The 17,072-nt window shown below is 50.8% G+C and overlaps 1 protein-coding gene across 1 annotated transcript in view; it reads right to left on the bottom strand.

The window, feature by feature from the left end:
- Nucleotides 10,941-17,072, bottom strand: part of TNFRSF8 (TNF receptor superfamily member 8) — a 46,742-nt gene continuing 40,610 nt past the window's right edge. Inside the window, exons 12-13 of the mRNA XM_018059943.1 lie at nucleotides 16,254-16,437; nucleotides 10,941-12,251 (exon numbers count right to left, since the gene is read on the bottom strand). Of these exons, the coding sequence (XP_017915432.1) occupies nucleotides 12,007-12,251; nucleotides 16,254-16,437 (429 nt within the window). The 3' untranslated portion in view covers nucleotides 10,941-12,006. The remainder of the gene's footprint in view (nucleotides 12,252-16,253; nucleotides 16,438-17,072) is intronic.

Below are 17,072 nucleotides of genomic sequence, written 5' to 3' on the forward strand. Positions count from 1 at the left end.
GTCTGAACTACAACGGAACAGCATGGCCAAGTGGTTGAAAACTCAGACTCTAACCATAGCCCAAGTTTGACCTTGGGCAAGTGACTTCAGTACTCTGTGCCTTGGTTTTCTCACCTGTAAAATAGGGATAATAATAGTTACCACTTCCTAGAGTATTGTGAGGTTTAAATGAGATAGCCCCAGAAACCTCAATAATTGAGTTATTATCTAACGAATGTGCAACTTCCTGGATGGCAAGGATGGGCATCTTAAATCTCTTTTGTCTGAGCCCAGCTCACCGGGACTCAGAGCAGCTCTCAGGGAACTTCTGACGAATGCACCTGGCCCAGGGGACACGGTCCACCTAGATAGTCCCCCCACCCGCCGTGTTCGTTCACTGGGGGTCTTCCACCACAGGTGAGGAACCCTCCCTCGTCACCTGCCAAGGCTGTGGGTATTTCCTGAGTGAAGTGTCATCTCAGTGAAAAACAATGTCCCTGCGACAGCCTGTTATTGCATAATCTGCCCACAGCCCTCTGTGACTTCCTGACCAGGCTCTGTGCAGCCCCAGGGGGCCCCTTCCTGCCCTAGAAGGTGCCATACCCCACACCCACCCTGAGGGTGAGGCCCAGCAAGACCTCTTGCAGCCTTGGCTTTCCCATCTGGGGAACCATTATTTCAAAAGCCTTAAATGTTCTGGAGTCAGACAGTTTCTAGCCCTGCTACATTCTGATTGCATGGATCCCTGAATGCACAGGTCAGCCCCACAGTCCAGACAAACTTGGATTTGGTTATTTAGCTTCCTTGAGGCAATGCTGGGAACAGTAACGATCAAATTAAGCCCAGTACCTGGCACATGGGGCTTCCCTGGTTGCTCAGTGGTAAAGAATTCGCCTGCCCATGCAGAAGATGCAGGTTCGATCCCTGGTTCTGGAAGATCCCCTGGAGGGGGCAATGGCAACCCACTCCAGTGTTCTTTCCTGCAGAATCCCACAGACAGAGGAGCCTGGTGGGCTACAGTCCATGGGTCACAAAGAGTCAGACGTGACTAAGTGACTAATCAGCAGCAGCAACAGACTGGCACATAGTAAGATCTCAAAATTCTCTGAACTCCTATCAGGGTGTGGGAGTCGACATTCCCTCCCTTCGAATCTGGTCTCTGTGACTGCTTGACCAATAGTATGTGATGTGAATTCCCTGGTGGTCTAGTGGTTCAGACTTCATGTTCCAGTGTGGGGGATGTGGGTTCGATCCCTGGTCGGGGAACTAAGATAGCACATGCCTCCTTGAAAAAAAAAAAAAAAAAACAGAAAAATATAGAAACAACAGAAGCAACATTGTAACAAGTTCGATAAAGTCTTTTTAAAAAATATTATGTGGCAAAACTGATGCTATGCCCATTTCTGGACCCAGATTTTATGAACATGTCAGTTTTCCACTTGCTACTGGCAGTTGTTTGCTATAGGAACCCAGCCACCATGCTGTGAGGAGGTCCAAGCAGCTCCAGGTGAGGCCCATGGAGAAAAACCCACAGGCAGCACCAGCCTCCAGCCATCTCAGAAGTGTGTTCCCCATGCCAGCTAGTGCTGTCGTGAGTAGGGCTCAGCTGCCCCTGCCAAGCCCAGGTCAAACTGCAGACTTATAAGCAAGATAAGCAACAGGTGGTATTTTAAGCCACTAAGTTTCAAAGTGGTTCATGATATAGTAAGAGATAACCAGGACAATTAAGGTCAGTTACTAGCCTGTCAACACTTTTGAGAAATAGGGATCAGCCAGCTCATCTGTAAGAACCATCACTGTGAGGTTAAGTGGTAATGTATATAAAGTGTTTTGGCATAGAGTCAATTCCTAACAGACAAGTTTCCCTGCCCCTTGTGTAGGATCAGCTATGGAATTTGGAGGACCCAGAGAAAAGTGAAAACACTGGGCCCCTTGTTCAAAAATTATTAATTTTTCAGACAGGGATAGCAGAGCATTAAACCAAGTGCAGGGTTGTGCACAGTCCAGATACCCTCAAAGCTGCAAAGCCCTTTGCCTATAATATTCTTGTCTGATTATGAGGACCATTTTGGCTCTTGCAAACCTGTCTTATAAATAAGAACCCAAGTCATTTACCACAGTTACTTTCATTTTAACACCAAATTTTTTTTAAAAAAAGAAAGAAAGAAAGGGAGGGAGGGAAGGAGGGACTGAAAGGAAAAGAAAGAAAGAAATAAAAAGAATGAAAATCATCAAGTGATCTTTACTGTTCATTTGGATTAAGATCCTGCACCAAGTCCCAATGAACAGCTAAAGTTGTCTCCACCAAATAGTACCAAGCTGGGCCGTAGGCAGGTTGTTTACCTCTATGGGGCTCAGTTTTCCCATCTGTAAAATGGGAAGGCTTGCTCTTGGTCTGCCTCCCTTCCAGGGATCCTGAGATGGGGCAGAGTGTGGGTACAAGGTTTTACTGTTCAAGTACACAGCTCTCCAGCACAGGTTCTCTGTTCTGCCTGTCCTCCCAGCCTTCTGTCCCAACCTTGGGTCAGTCCTGACCTCAGAATCAGACCACCCTTAAGGACAGCATCTTAAAGAAACAAGACTCCAACTAGGTCAGCTCTGTTTCCTTTCTGCCTGGTCAGAAGCATCAGAAAGCCACTTAATCTCACGAAGGTTTACCCAGTCTTTTGCAACTGTCCCTGTGTGTGTCAGTCGCTCAGTCGTGTCCAATTCTTTGCAACCTCATGGACTGTAGCCCTCCAGGTTCCTCTGTCCATGGGATTTCCCAAGCAAAAATACTGGAGTGAGTTGCCATTTCCTCCTTCAAGGGCTCTTTCCAACCCAGGGATTGAACCTGGGTCTCTGGCATTGCAGGCAGATTCTTTACTGTCTGAGCCACCAGGGAAGTGCAACTGTCTCTGCCTCCCCATAAAAGAGGAATAAAATTGACCTTTCTAAAGGAAACTGGTCCAGAGGGCATATTGCCAGATGGTAACTGTAATGTGAACATAGCCCCAACCTAGAGGCAGCCAGAGTTGAAGTGTTGAATTCCAGCTCTGGCACTTTCCAGCTGTGTGACAGTGGGTTGGTAGCTTAACTTCTCTGAGCCTCAATTCATAAAACTGAGTGCTGATACTCAGCCAATTTTTATCTTTCAGTTATTACTACGAAGCCCTTATGTAAAGAATGTAGAGTCTTGGGTAATCTCTAAAGCTCATACAATGCTGCATATGATGAATATCATTTGCTGAACAGGAAATATGCCCAGCACCACACCAAGCTCTTTACCTGTCTTACTGGTGAAGCTCACAACCATCTCGAATGTGTGTGTTAGTCACTCAGTCGCGTCTGACTCTTTGCGACCTCATGGACTATAGCCCACCAAGCTCCTCTGTCCATGGAATTCTCCAGGCAAGAGTACTGGAGTGGGTAGCCATTCCTTCTCTAGGGCAATCTTCCCAATCCAGGGACTGAAGCTGGGTCTCCCACACTGCAAGCATATTCTTTACCATCTAAGCCACTTGGAAAATAATGATTATGCCCATTTTGCAGATTAGGAAACTGAAGCTGAAAGCCCTTGAGAGCTTTCCCAGAGGTCAAAGAGCGGGCAACTGCTTTGGGCTGGAGGCTGAAGGCTGATGGGCCCATCCCCTCTGCTGTATCAGCAGCCAGGGTAATGAAATAAGACAGAGGCAAGTGCTGGAGGGCTAGGGAGGAAAGGGTGGGCCTCATGCTAAGATGACCCATGCCCCACACCAAAACACAAATGCCTCTAGCCTCCCCAGGGTCTTTTGGTTTGGTTTTTCCTCTCCTGGAAGACACCCAGAGAAAGGGGAACCTGGACAGACTCCTTACCTCCCCCCCCACCCTCCCCCCATGGTGACATCAGCCGAGGGTGCACGGCTGCTGCGATGTTAACCGGGAATGTGGTCTCAGCTCTCTGTTCCTTCTGAGAAAACACATCCAATTGCTTCCTGGCTACCAGCTACTGCTGCCTCCTTCCCCGGCTTCCCTTTGAAGTAGGTCAAAACAACCTGTGAGGCCCCTCGTTTGCCTTTCATGCCCATGGCTGAGATAATACCAGGATGTTTATTGTTCTAATAGGAGGAAAACAGAAAGAAATGCAGACGGTGTTCTTAACCATATTTGTGATAAAATCTAAGGGCTTTACAATGGCCCACCAGGCCCTCCAGGATCTGGCCCGGTTGGCTGCCCTGTTACCTCCCTTTCCTCTCTGCCCTGATCACTAAGCTTCTACCAGGGAGTGTGCTTCCTGAACCCTGGGCCAGGATTCCCACCTCAGGACCTTGGCACTTGCCATCCCCCATCTGCCTCTTTGGGATATTTGCAGGTCACATTCAGGTAGAACTTAAAAGGCACCTCCTCCAAGAAGCCCTTCCAGACCACCTGGCTAGAGGTGGCCATGCCCTCCGGACTTTCTGCCAGTCCCCAGATTAGGGGTTAGGGTTAGGTACCACAGAGCATGATCTGACTCAAGAATGACTTTGTTCACTGACCTGGTTATGGGATCCCAGAGAGGTGGGGTGCAGGAGCCCAAGGTGGCCTCAGCCAGCTTCTCCCTAAGGTCAAAGGAGCTTCCTCTGAAGCTTTCGATATGCTCGCTTCGGCTTCCAGTCAAGGGTGCGTGTTCAGTCATGCCCTACTCTTTGTGACCCCATGGACTGCAGCCCGACAGGCTCCTCTGTCAATGGGATTCTCCAGGCAAGAATACTGGAGTGGGTTGCCATTTCCTACTCCAGGGGATCTTCCTGACCCAGGGATCAAACCTGTATCTCTTTCATCTCCTGCATTGGCAGGCAGGTTCCTTACCACTGAGTCACCTGGGAAGCCCAGTCAAGGGTACTGACACATTATAGCTTTTCTCTCAGGCCCTGACTGTGAATCCCTTCCCCCACTCATCCTGGCCCCAGCACCTCCTACTTTGCACTTTCCCCACTGCTACATGTTAGAGGACAGGGAGGGTCAAGGAAGGGGTGGAGGAGAGAAGGCACCCAAGGAACTTTGGCCAGAGCCACCTCTCATCTCTGCATAGATTATTATTTAAAATCAGGTACCAGTGACCACGGACAGAGAGGCCGCCTAAGACACCTTCTTTAGGCTCTTGTGGCTGGAGTGATCCTCTGGAGATTCAGTCCCTTATTCTCTCTTAGGGACTGACCCTGGCCTTAGAGATTCTAAGAACCTTATAGTAGCTTGCAACCTATAGGACCGCCTTGGGAAACAACGGATTTTCTTTGATGCAATAGTTTCCGCAATACACATCACTTACTGTCACTCTGTGACTACAACTGTTCAAGAAGAGGGGTGAGCATGTGTGGGCTGACTCCTCAGAGCCTGGGAATTGCAATTCTAGGCAGCAGGGGCCTTGTCCATCTGCCCACCTGGACATCGGAATGACCAGAAGTGAAGGCGGGGTCCCTCATTGCTGGGCAGGCAGGGCAGGGAAATGCTCTCTGGCTCCGGATGGACCACGTGACAGGCAGCGGCTGGTTCAGTGGCCCGGCTGATTGTGAGATGCGGGTGTGGGCTGGAGTCCTGGAGGTGGGGTGGGCGAGGTCACCTTCCTCCAGCCCCCAGGGGAAACGGGGGTTCTGGCTGGCTGCCTGTGGTGGAGAGGAGGCCCCAGACTGCCCCTGAGTGTGACAAGCTGTGAAATAAAATTCATCTTTTATGGCAAGGCAAGAGAAATTTAAACATAAGAATTCTTCTCTGCCATTTGGCTTCCCCTCTCCTCCCTCTGTTTCAGCCAGGTTAAATCCGAGTCACTGCACCATAGTCAGCCACCGCCATTTTGGACTCATTTTCCCTATTCTAACTACCTAATGCCCCACACCCGAGGAGCAGTGGCTGCGCAGGCGCAGGAGGCCAAGAGGAGCTACTCCATGTTCAAGGTCAGGAGGGGCGGCAGTGAGGAGATACCCCTCGCCCAAGGTAAGAGAAACCCAAGTAAGATGGTATGTATTGCAAGAGGGCATCAGAGGGCAGACACACTGAAGCCATAATCACAGAAAACTAGTCAATCTAATCACACTAGGACCACAGCCTTGTCTAACTCAATGAAACTAAGCCATGCCCTGTGGAGCCACCCAAGACGGGAGGGTCATGGTGGAGAGGCCTGACAGAATGTGGTCCACTGGAGAAGGGAATGGCAAACCACTTCAGTATTCTTGCCTTGAGAACCCCATGAACAGTATGAAAAGGCAAAATGATAGGATACTGAAAGAGGAACTCCCCAGGTCGGTAGGTGCCCAATATGCTACTGGAGATCAGTGGAGAAATAACTCCAGAAAGAATGAAGGGATGGAGCCAAAGCAAAAACAATATTCAGTTGTGGATGTGACTGGTAATAGAAGCAAGGTCCAATGCTGTAAAGATAAATATTGCATAGGAACCTGGAATGTTAGGTGCATGAATCAAGGCAAATTGGAAGCGGTCAAACAGGAGATGGCAAGAGTGAACGTCGACATTCTAGGAATCAGCAAACTAAATAGACTGGAATGGGTGAATTTAACTTAGATGACCATTGTATCTACTACTGCGGGCAGGAATCCCTTAGAAGAAATGGAGTAGCCATCATGGTCAACAAGAATCTGAAATGCAGTACTTGGATGCAATCTCAAAAATGACAGAATGATCTCTGTTCGTTTCCAAGGCAAACCATTCAATATCACAGTAATCCAAGTCTATGCCCCAACCAGTAATGCTGAAGAAGCTGAAGTTGAACGGTTCTATGAAGACCTACAAGACCTTTTAGAACCTACACCCCAAAAAGATGTCCTTTTCATTATAGGGGACTAGAATACAAAAGTAGGAAGTCAAGAAACACCTGGAGTAACAGGCAAATTTGGCCTTGGAATGCGGAACAAAGCAGGGCAAAGGCTAATAGAGTTTTGCCAAGAGAACACACTGGTCATAGCAAATACTCTCTTCCAACAACACAAGAGAAGACTCTACACATGGACATCACCAGATGGTCAACACCAAAATCAGATTGATTATATTCTTTGCAGCCAAAGATGGAGAAGCTCTATACAGTCAGCAGAAACAAGACTGGGAGCTGACTGTGGCTCAGATCATGAACTCCTTATTGCCAAATTCAGACTTAAATTGAAGAAAGTAGGGAAAACCACTATACCATTCAGGTATGACCTAAATCAAATTCCTTATGATTATACAGTGGACGTGAGAAATAGATTTAAGGGACTAGATCTGATAGATAGAGTGCTGATGAACTATGGACTGAGGTTCGTGACATTGGACAGGAGACAGGGATCAAGACCATCCCCATGGAAAAGAAGTGCAAAAGAGCAAAATGGCTGTCTGGGGAGGCCTTACAAATAGCTGTGAAAAGAGAAGCGAAAGGCAAAGGAGAAAAGGAAAGATATAAGCATCTGAATGCAGAGTTCCAAATAATAGCAAGAAGAGATAAGAAAGCCTTCTTCAGCGATCAATGCAAAGAAATAGAGGAAAACAACAGAATGGGAAAGACTAGAGATCTCTTCAAGAAAATTATTAGAGATACCAAGGGAACATTTCATGCAAAGATGGGCTCGATAAAGGACAGAAATGGTATGGACCTAACAGAAGCAGAAGATATTAAGAAGAGGTGGCAAGAATACACAGAAGAATTGTACGAAAAAGATCTTCATGACCCAGATAATCACGATGGTGTGATCACTCACCTAGAGCCAGACATCCTGGAATGTGAAGTCAAGTGGGCCTTAGAAAGCATCACTATGAACAAAGCTAGTGGAGGTGATGGAATTCCAGTGGAGCTATTTCAAATCCTGAAAGATGATGCTGTGAAAGTGCTGCACTCAATATGCCAGCAAATTTGAGAAATTCAGCAGTGGCCGCAGGACTGAAAAAGGTCAGTTTTCGTTCCAATCCCAAAGAAAGGCAATGCCAAAGAATGGTCAAACTACCGAACAATTGCATTCATCTCACACGCTAGTAAAGTAACACTCAAAATTCTCCAAGCCAGGCTTCAGCAGTATGTGAACCATGAACTTCCAGATGTTCAAGCTGGTTTTAGAAAAGGCAGAGGAACCAGAGATCAAATTGCCAGCATCCGCTGGATCATGGAAAAACCAAGAGAGTTCCAGAAAAACATCTATTTCTGCTTTATTGACTATGCCAAAACCTTTGACTGTGTGGATCACAATAAACTGTGGAAAATTCAAGAGATGGGAATACCAGACCACCTGACCTGCCTCTTGAGAAACCTATATGTAGGTCAGGAAGCAACAGTTAGAACTGGACATGGAACAACAGACTGGTTCCAAATAGGAAAAGGAGAACGTCAAGGCTGTATATTGTCACCCTGCTTATTTAACTTCTATGCAGAGTGCATCATGAGAAACGCTGGGCTGGAAGAAGTACAAGCTGGAATCAAGATTTCCAGGAGAAATATCAGTAGCCTCAGATACGCGGATAACACCACCTTTATGGCAGAAAGTGAAGAGGAACTAAAAAGCCTCTTGATGAAAGTGAAAGAGGAGAGTGAAAAAGTTGGCTTAAAACTCAACATTCAGAAAACTAAGATCATGGCATCAGGTCTCATCACTTCATGGCAAATAGATGGGGAAACAGTGGAAACAGAGTCAGACTTTATTTTGGGGGGCTCCAAAATCACTGCAGATGGTGACTGCAGCCATGAAATTAAAAGATGCTTATTCCTTGGAAGAAAAGTTATGACCAACCTAGATAGTATATTCAAACGCAGAGACATTAATTTGCCAACAAAGGTCCATCTAGTCAAGGCTATGGTTTTTCCTGCGGTCACGTATGGATGTGAGAGTTGGACTGTGAAGAAAGCTGAGTGCCAAAGAATTGATGCTTTTGAACTGCGGTGTTGGAGAAGACTCTTGAGAGTCCCATGGACTGCAAGGAGATCCAACAAGTCCATTCTAAAGGAGATCACTCCTGGGTGTTCTCGCAAGGAGATCCAACCAGTCCATTCTAAAGGAGATCAGTCCTGGGTGTTCTTTGGAAGGAATGATGCTAAAGCTGAAACTCCAGTACTTTGGCCACCTCACGCGAAGAGTTGACTCATTGGAAAAGACTCTGATGCTGGGAGGGATTGGGGGCAGGAGGAGAAGGGGATGACAGAGGATGAGATGGCTGGATGGTATCACCGACTCGATGGACGTGAGTTTGAGTGAACTCTGGGAGTTGGTGATGGACAGGGAAGCCTGGCGTGCTGCGATTCATGGGGTCACAAAGAGTCGGACATGACTGAGTGACTGAACTGAACTCCTCCCACTGCACTGTGTATCTGTATTATGCATCAAACCAGACTTCTATCAGCAGGAACACCGACTCAACCCATCACGTATTCATAGCATCAACAAGACAATTGCTTAAAACACGGCATTCCTTCTTGGTCTTGTAAGGGGTCACATGACCCACGATGGCACTTAGATCTGGATGATGTAAACCGGTCAATAATATGTCATTTAATGTACAGCCTTCTGTCTCAAAAAAACTTAAACTGTGTCTTGACTTCTAATGGGTGGAATAGTCCTCAGAGCTTTCTGAGATGCTCTTTCCAGGTTATAATCCTAACATTTGGCTCAAATAAAGTCTTCCAATTCTTTCCTAGATAGATGAATTTTTTGTTGACACCAGGGAGGCAGACTGACCTTCCCAGCTCTGACTCTAAGCCCAAGGCTTACATTTACTCCTGGTCCTCTCTGGGTTCCCCAAGGCTGGGGCATTCATGCTGCTACTAAGTGACTCCCTTTCCCAAGTTGGGGTGCTGCTGGGCTCAGCCCAGAGGGAAGAAGGATCGTGGGGAAACCATGCATCTCTCCTACCCAAAGGGAACCTTGAGACCTGAGGGCTTTATCCTGAGTATCCTCAAAGCCTGGGCCTTGGGCCGACCAGGGAGTGGGCGTTACACAAGGAAGAGTCGGCCTCCATCCACAGGGAACAACCTCCAGCAGTGGGCATGGCTGTCCCAGCAGACAGGAGGCTCCTTGTCCCCAGAGCCTGACGGCCTAGGTGTCTGGGGGCAGAGATAAAGGGGGAACCCCTGTCCTAACTGGAGAGAGATTGCTCAGACCCTTCTGCTCAGACATACTCAAATCTCAGGGAGAATTTCCTGAGCCTTGTGAATGCTTTCTAAGGGAACTTATGCATTTTTAAAGGATCAAAGTTTTGTGACAGGCCCTCCAGCGAGGGAGCCTGTCATTCCATGAACCATATGTCAATATCCTCAGGTCATGGCTGCAGAGCCCTTGGGGGCGGGGGGGAAGTGGCAGCAGGTTGCAGAGCACCCATACTGTCCTTGCAAAGGGCATTTTGTCAGCTGTCCAGCCCATGTAAACATCAGGTTCTGATGTAAACTCTCACAGCGTCCAGTGTCTCTCCAACTTTCCCCAAAACATCTGAGTGGTTTCAGAAACTACCCTTGTGATGCCTGACCTAGCCTCAACTTCCTCCAGAGACTGAGTGGGCTGGTGAGTAAACAGCAGCTTTCCCCGGCCTGCCTGCCAGCGGGTAATTCCAACAGCCTCCTAGCTGCCTGGACTGTGCATCCCGGGGCCACGGCAGACTTAGCATCTGCCCATACTCCTTTTCCAAGGCTGCTTGCTTACTGACTTGAGTCTGAGAGCCCCAAGGAGAGCAGGACACCGCAGCCCCAAGTCAGGCCACTCCATCTTTACTGCGAAACGCAAAACTCCTGAAGTCCAGATTGAACCACAAAATGTTCTTTGTTTTCCGGCAGAATGGGAGAGACCAGGGAGCTTTTTGACATCCACAGGGGCGCAAGCACCCAAATTGCCTTTTGGGCTTCCCAGGTGGCTCAGGGGTAAAGAATCCACATCCTAAGGCAGGAGCTGCAGGAGATGAGGGTTCAGTCCCTGGGTGGGGAAGATCCCCTGGAGGAGGAAATGGCAACCGACTCCAGTAGTCTTGCCTGGAGAATCCCATAGACAGAGGAGCCTGGTAGGGTCACACCTTGTGGAGTCCATGGGATTGCAAAGACTTGGACATGACTGAGCACAATCACCCAGCCTCTATCATGGGCGCTGAGCGGCTGGAGCCAGAGGCTGGGCCTGGGACCATCAGGATCTGTGTACCTGGCAGATCTGGGAAGGATGCATCTTCGTGACCCAGGACAGAGTACATGGTGCCCACAGAGCAGGCAAGAACCCAGGAAGGGTCCACAGTTCCCCTTCTCCATTTAGCAAGGAAGCCGCCTGGGTGAAGCAGAGCAGGCCCTTCTCCAGGCAGCAGCTGGGTGGGCAGGGCCTCCGTCTGGGCAAGGGCACCATGGCTGCTGAGAATCTTCAGGTAGCTGGGTCCCGGGTGCCTCTTACTTCGGGAAGAGTGACATGCCCTGGGCCCTGGGCCCACTGTGGAACAGGCTGTAGAACACAGACAGCCTGGCAAGACTAGGAGGGTCCCAGTGGCCCAGGCAGGGCTGGAGGCCAGACTGGGGACTCACGTCCGCAGAGTGCAGCGCTGTGGCTGCGGCCAAGACGAGGCAGGCAGACAACACCCTATTTCTTGACTTCCCTTCTGATTCAGGAGAAGCAAACAGAGGCATTGGCCCCATGCCCACAGGGCCACTCACAGTAAGTAGGGGTGGCTCGCACAGCAGTGAGGCCTGGAGGGCATCACTCCTGAGGCCAGGGTGATGGAGAAAGCAGGGTCTGGGGGGATGTACCTCGTGGCCTCAGCTTCTGCTTGGTATGTGTGTTTGACACCCAGGACTCTGGGGCATCTCCTTGGCAGCAGCAGAAGGCACGGGGTCCAGGCCCTCCTGGTCATCCAGATCCAGCCCCTTGTCTGTCTCTGCCTCACAGGCTCGGGCTCCCCAAGGTCTGGGTCGGGAGGCAGCTGGGTGGGGATACAAGCATAGAACAGCGAGACCTCCTGTGTTGACAGGCTGGGTTCACCACTGGATGCTGGAACCTCAGTTCAGGCCAGATGAGCCTCTGCCACCGGTGTGGTGCCACCAGTGCCACCGTGGCCTTCCAGAGGCACCCAGTTGCCCTCTCAGTGCCAGTCCAGCCCTCATTTCTCAGAGACAGTCGTGGGCAAGGGGTCCTCCTTCCCTTCCTCCTCCACTGAGAACATAACGTCCCCACAGCTGCCCAGCGGTGGCTCTGTCTCCTGCTCCGGGTAGTGGGAGGCATAGTCCATCTCCAGCTCCTCCTCGAGCTCGGGCCTGGCTGGCCCCATTGGGCCTTGGCCCTCAGGCACCTCGGCCTTCACGGTCCCCACAATCACGGTGTCGGCTTTCATGATGTAGATGTTCTCTGCAAGACAAAAGGGTGGGGGAGGTGAGGAGACCAGGGCCCCAGCTGTACAGAAGCCAGGAGGCAGAGGAGGGTCCCCATCCCAGCTCTGCCACTCCTGCTGTGTGGCCTCAGGGAGAACGCTCAGCCTCTCTGATCCACAATAAACCCCGCTGACTTCACAGGTGTCCCGGGCTTCAAAGGAGATAAAATAGCTAGCAGTTGCCTGCTGAGTGGTTAAAGACTGGAGGTGCTCCTGATTTTCTTGACATTTCTGCAGGGATGGGGCAGGAGAGGAGAGGACAGGGTTAGGAGAGAAAGCAAGAAGTGGGGAGAAATCAGGGAACAACGATGTTGATATCAAGAGCACCACTGAACACTGGCAGAGCTTAGCCTTGCCGGATGCCGCCTTGGGTGTTTTCCACACATTAGCTTCTGAATCTTTACATCACTTCCACAAGGTAGATGGCCTATTGTTATATGATCCCCATTTACAGATTGAGCTCAGGGATGTTAAATGACCTGCCCAAGGTCACCAGGTAGTCTGTAGAAATCCCCAAAGAAACTCCACCCTGCCCAGCTTCCCTTTCAGCACCTATTCACGTGCCTAAAGCAGAAATCTGGGGGTTGCGGGGGCGGGAGAAGGGGAAGCGGGAGGCGGCAACATGTCCTGGTTTTCCTGAGATGATACTAGTTTTCAAAGTTCTGCGTCCCAGGAACCTCTTCAGTCCAGCCTAACCCAGACCACATCCTACAGAAACCTCAACCCTGTTAATAACTGCCAAGAGCCTGAGATCTGGACAGCTTTGCAGGGGCTGGTATATCTTGGTGTTTATTGCTTATTGCTGTGTGCCTGCCTTGCAAACAGGAGGGCTGCCTGTGTGAATTGCGTGGATGAATAACCAGCCCAGCCTGTTAGCAGCATTACCCGCGCCCCCTCCTCAACTGACCTCCTGCTTCCAGGGCTTTGGCGTCTCAGGGGAGCTAAGTAAGCTGCCAAAGAAGCTGGGAAGTAGGGAGCCTGGCTTTCACCCAGATCAGCTGACTGCAAACTCCAGTAGCCTCAGCTTCTGATGGCCTTGAGCTCAGGGCAGGGTGCCAGCTCCCAGCCCCTCAGCCCTAGAACTCTCTCTGGAGTCTGAATGGGGAAGCTATCAAGAGGGAACTTGAGAGCTAGGGTGGGGTTCAGGATGCCTGCCTTGTTGGGGAACCCAGTTACACCCCTCTGCTTCAGGAGCCCCCCAGAGATTCTTGGGGCCCCTGCACCCTCAACCCCATTGCATAATCCAGTTTTTCTGTTTTGGTCTTTGATACTTCTAGGAGAGAGAGAAGGTTACAAGAATGAAACAAGCTGTAGGCTGGGAGCACCCTACCCCCCCAAAGAGAGAGCATGGCCTCAAGTCACACACCCTCCACTAAAGCCTGCAGAAGCTGACCAGAAGGGCTGGCAAAAGATAGAAGCCAGTGATGGTGAGGTGAGGGAGAACACAGAAGAGACCAGGCAGGACCAGAGATGAGCGAGACAGACAGAGAGGAGGAGGGGTGTGAATGAAGCGGGCTGTGTTTGTCCAGGTAGAAGCAGCCAAAGCTGCGGGGCCAGGCTGTCACCCACTCACGTTCCTCGGGTCCTGATTCCCTGGGCTCTGTCCACTGCCACAGGGCTGCCCGCTCCCCAGCTGGGAGGGAGAGGGTCTTCCAGAAGCTGCTTGGATTTCCTGCCCCATTCAGGGCTCCAGCATCCAAGGAAGTTGTCTTGGTTGGGGGTGGTGGGGTGGTGGTGGTGAAGGTGAAGGGACAGGGTTCCCTGTGCCTGGTGCCCAGGGGTAGAGGGGTAACCAGAGTGTGGTCCCCTTGGGAACTGGACCAGGGGGTACTCCTCTAGGGAGATGTCAGAAGAACAGAGGACTCACCATCTCTTGAATATTCCAGGAAGACCTCCTCCAAGCTTACAGACCAGGCTTATAGACCAGGCTGCCCATGCCCCAGCCCTGCTGGGAGCCTGGTACCTCCCTTTACCCACCCCTGCCAAACACTCCCAGAGCCCCAGCCCTGTGGTTCCAGGCACTGTGCTCAGCAAGGACTCAAACATTCAAACTAGGACTTCTTAGGAAATTTGCAGGAGAATGTCTTCAGCACTATTTCCCAAAGTACATCCTTTTCCAATAAAACTTGCTGCTGCTGCTAAGTCGCTTCAGTCATGTCCGACTCTGTGCGACCCTGTAGATGGCAGCCCACCAGGCTCCCCCGTCCCTGGGATTCTCAAGGCAAGAACACTGGAGTGGGTTGCCATTTCCTTCTCCAATGCATGAAAGTGAAAAGTGAAAGTGAAGCCGCTCAGTCATGTCCGACCCTCAGCGACCCCATGGACTGCAGCCTTCCAGGCTCCTCCACCCATGGGATTTTCCAGGCAAGAGTACTGGAGTGGGGTGCCATCGCCTTCTCCGAATAAAACTTGCTGAAAGCTGCAATTCCAAAAGTTTCAGTTTGGCGCTAATGGTTCTGCCCTCAAGAGTTCCATCCACCCACCCCTGCTACAGAAATATGTAGGATGATCACAAATGCCTCTTCGGAATGATCTCAGTGACGGTTAACCCTCCAGAGAAGACAGAGATGGAGCCCATTAAGACCCTGCCTCTTGGGGAGCTTAAAGCCAGGTGGGGTGGGGAGGAAGCTGCAAACACAGTCACACTGCTGGGAGCTGAGGACACAAGGTGGAGAGGCCTGGGTTCTGGGGGTACCCAGAGGGTGTCTCCTAGACAGGAGAGTGGAGAGGGCGGGAAGGCTTGAGGAAGAGACAAATACGCTAGGTCCTGGGACATCAGGAATTTATTCAAGACTTCCCCTGGTGGTCCAGCAATTAAGACTCCTCACTTACCCTGCAAAGGGCATGGGTTCGATTCCTGATTGGGGAACTAAGATCCCACAGGCTAAGTGGTGCAGCCAAAAAAGAAAAGGCTTGACTAGATTCAAGGAGGTGGAGTTGACTATTTCAGGTGAGGAAGAAGCTCCCATGGAGAACTTCAGACGTGAGAGAGGGCTCCAAAAATTAGAAAACTGCCTCTGAGAAGGGGGAGCAGACCTGCGGGGTTGGGAGGCAGGCGAGCCTGGTGGGGAGGAGAAGCAGCAGCCTGGAATTCCCACTGCAGGGAGCAGGGACTCCCTGGAAGACTTCAAGCAGGGGTATAATATGGGCAAGTATCCATTTTGGTAGAAGTGCTCTTGATGTACCAGGATGAGGGGAGGAGGAGGAAGGAGACTTGAGAGCAGAAGGTTCGCCTTGGCTGGAGGGAGGCTGCAGTTCGGGGCACCAGAGGAAATTACTTCTTCTTCCTGAACTGATGTTTCTCCAATTGTAAAATGGAGTGACTGACTCGATCCTCAGAAGGAGAGGTGACCAGCGCACATCTGACATCTCCCTCCTGACATCTCCCTCCACCCGTCTTAGGGGCCCTGTGTTGGGAGCTGGATGGTGCTTACTTCCCCTCTAATAAGAGCAGGCACCAGGCAGAGGGAGCCCCGCACCCACCAGGCCAACTTTGTGAGCATCGTTTCACAAATTCTCACAATGACCCTGGGAAGTCAGAACTATTGACTACTCTTAGTTTGGTGGTGGTGGTTTAGTCGCTAAGTCACACCTGAATCTTGCAGACCTATGGGCTGTAGCCCGCCAGGCTCCTCTAGTTTACAGAAATTTAAATTGGGATGAAGAGGCGGAGCAAGCTGTAGATACCCCGGCTGCTGCTGCTGCTAAGTCACTTCAGTCGTGTCCGACTCTGTGCGACCCCATAGACGGCAGCCCACCAGGCTCCCCCATCCCTGGGATTCTCCAGGTAGATACCCCTGAGAATGGTTTAACTCCTTCATGAAAAGCATCTCCTACTTATAAAACCCGGTGGGGGAGGCCCTGCCTCTTCCTTGCTGAGCTTTCCATCCCCAGGGTCTCTGGTCCCTCGTTAGGGGCTCAGGGTCCATCTCCCACTGGCCCCTGAACACTCCAGGATCCCCCCAAACAGGCTGACTCACCAATCCTGTTGTTGGTATGCTCCGTGGTCCCTCGGGGCTCAGGTAGGTCTGTGGGGGACGGGGGGCTGCTGACTGGGTTGGCCTCCAGCAGCCGCAGGCTCTCCAGGCAGGTCTCCACAGCCGGGCGACTCAGTAAGCCCTGCTCCTCATTGCCTGGGTCTGCCACTGATACACTCTTGGTCAGCTGTAGTGGGCAGAGGAAACGGTGCTGGGGCAGGATACCCCAACCTCCCCCAGTCTCTGCACTGGGGAACGCATTTCTCCATCTCCATAGACCCCAGCGAGTCTCCCTCTCTGTTTTAAAGCCACCATGCGCTCACCCTGGGCTTCTCAGCATGGATGACCTGACGTTCCTACATATGGGACCCTGTGAAGGCACGTCGTTTTTAACTGGCACTAAATAAGGATAGTGGAGCATCGCATACAATGCTTACCATGTGTGGCCCTCAACATGTGCTAATCCTTAACAACCACTCTGCGTGAATGCATGCTAAGTTGCTTCAGGCATGTCTGACTCTGTGACCCTAAGGACTGTAGCCCGCCAGGCTCTTCTATCCATAGGATTCTCCAGGCAAGAATACTGGAATGAGTTGCCAAGCCCTCCTCCAGGGGATCTTCCTGACCTAGGGATGGAACCCGAGTCTCTTATGTCTCCTGCATTGACAGGTGGTTCTTTACCACTATGGATTTCCTTGGTGGCTCAGACAGTAAAGCGTCTGCCTACAATGCGGGAGACCCAGGTTCGATCCTTGGGTCGGGAAGATCCTCTGGAGAAGGAAATGGCAACCCACTCCAGTGCTCTTGCCTGGAGAATCCCAC

The sequence above is a fragment of the Capra hircus genome, chromosome 16 (assembly GCF_001704415.2).
Source record: "Capra hircus breed San Clemente chromosome 16, ASM170441v1, whole genome shotgun sequence".
Taxonomy (NCBI): domain Eukaryota; kingdom Metazoa; phylum Chordata; class Mammalia; order Artiodactyla; family Bovidae; genus Capra; species Capra hircus.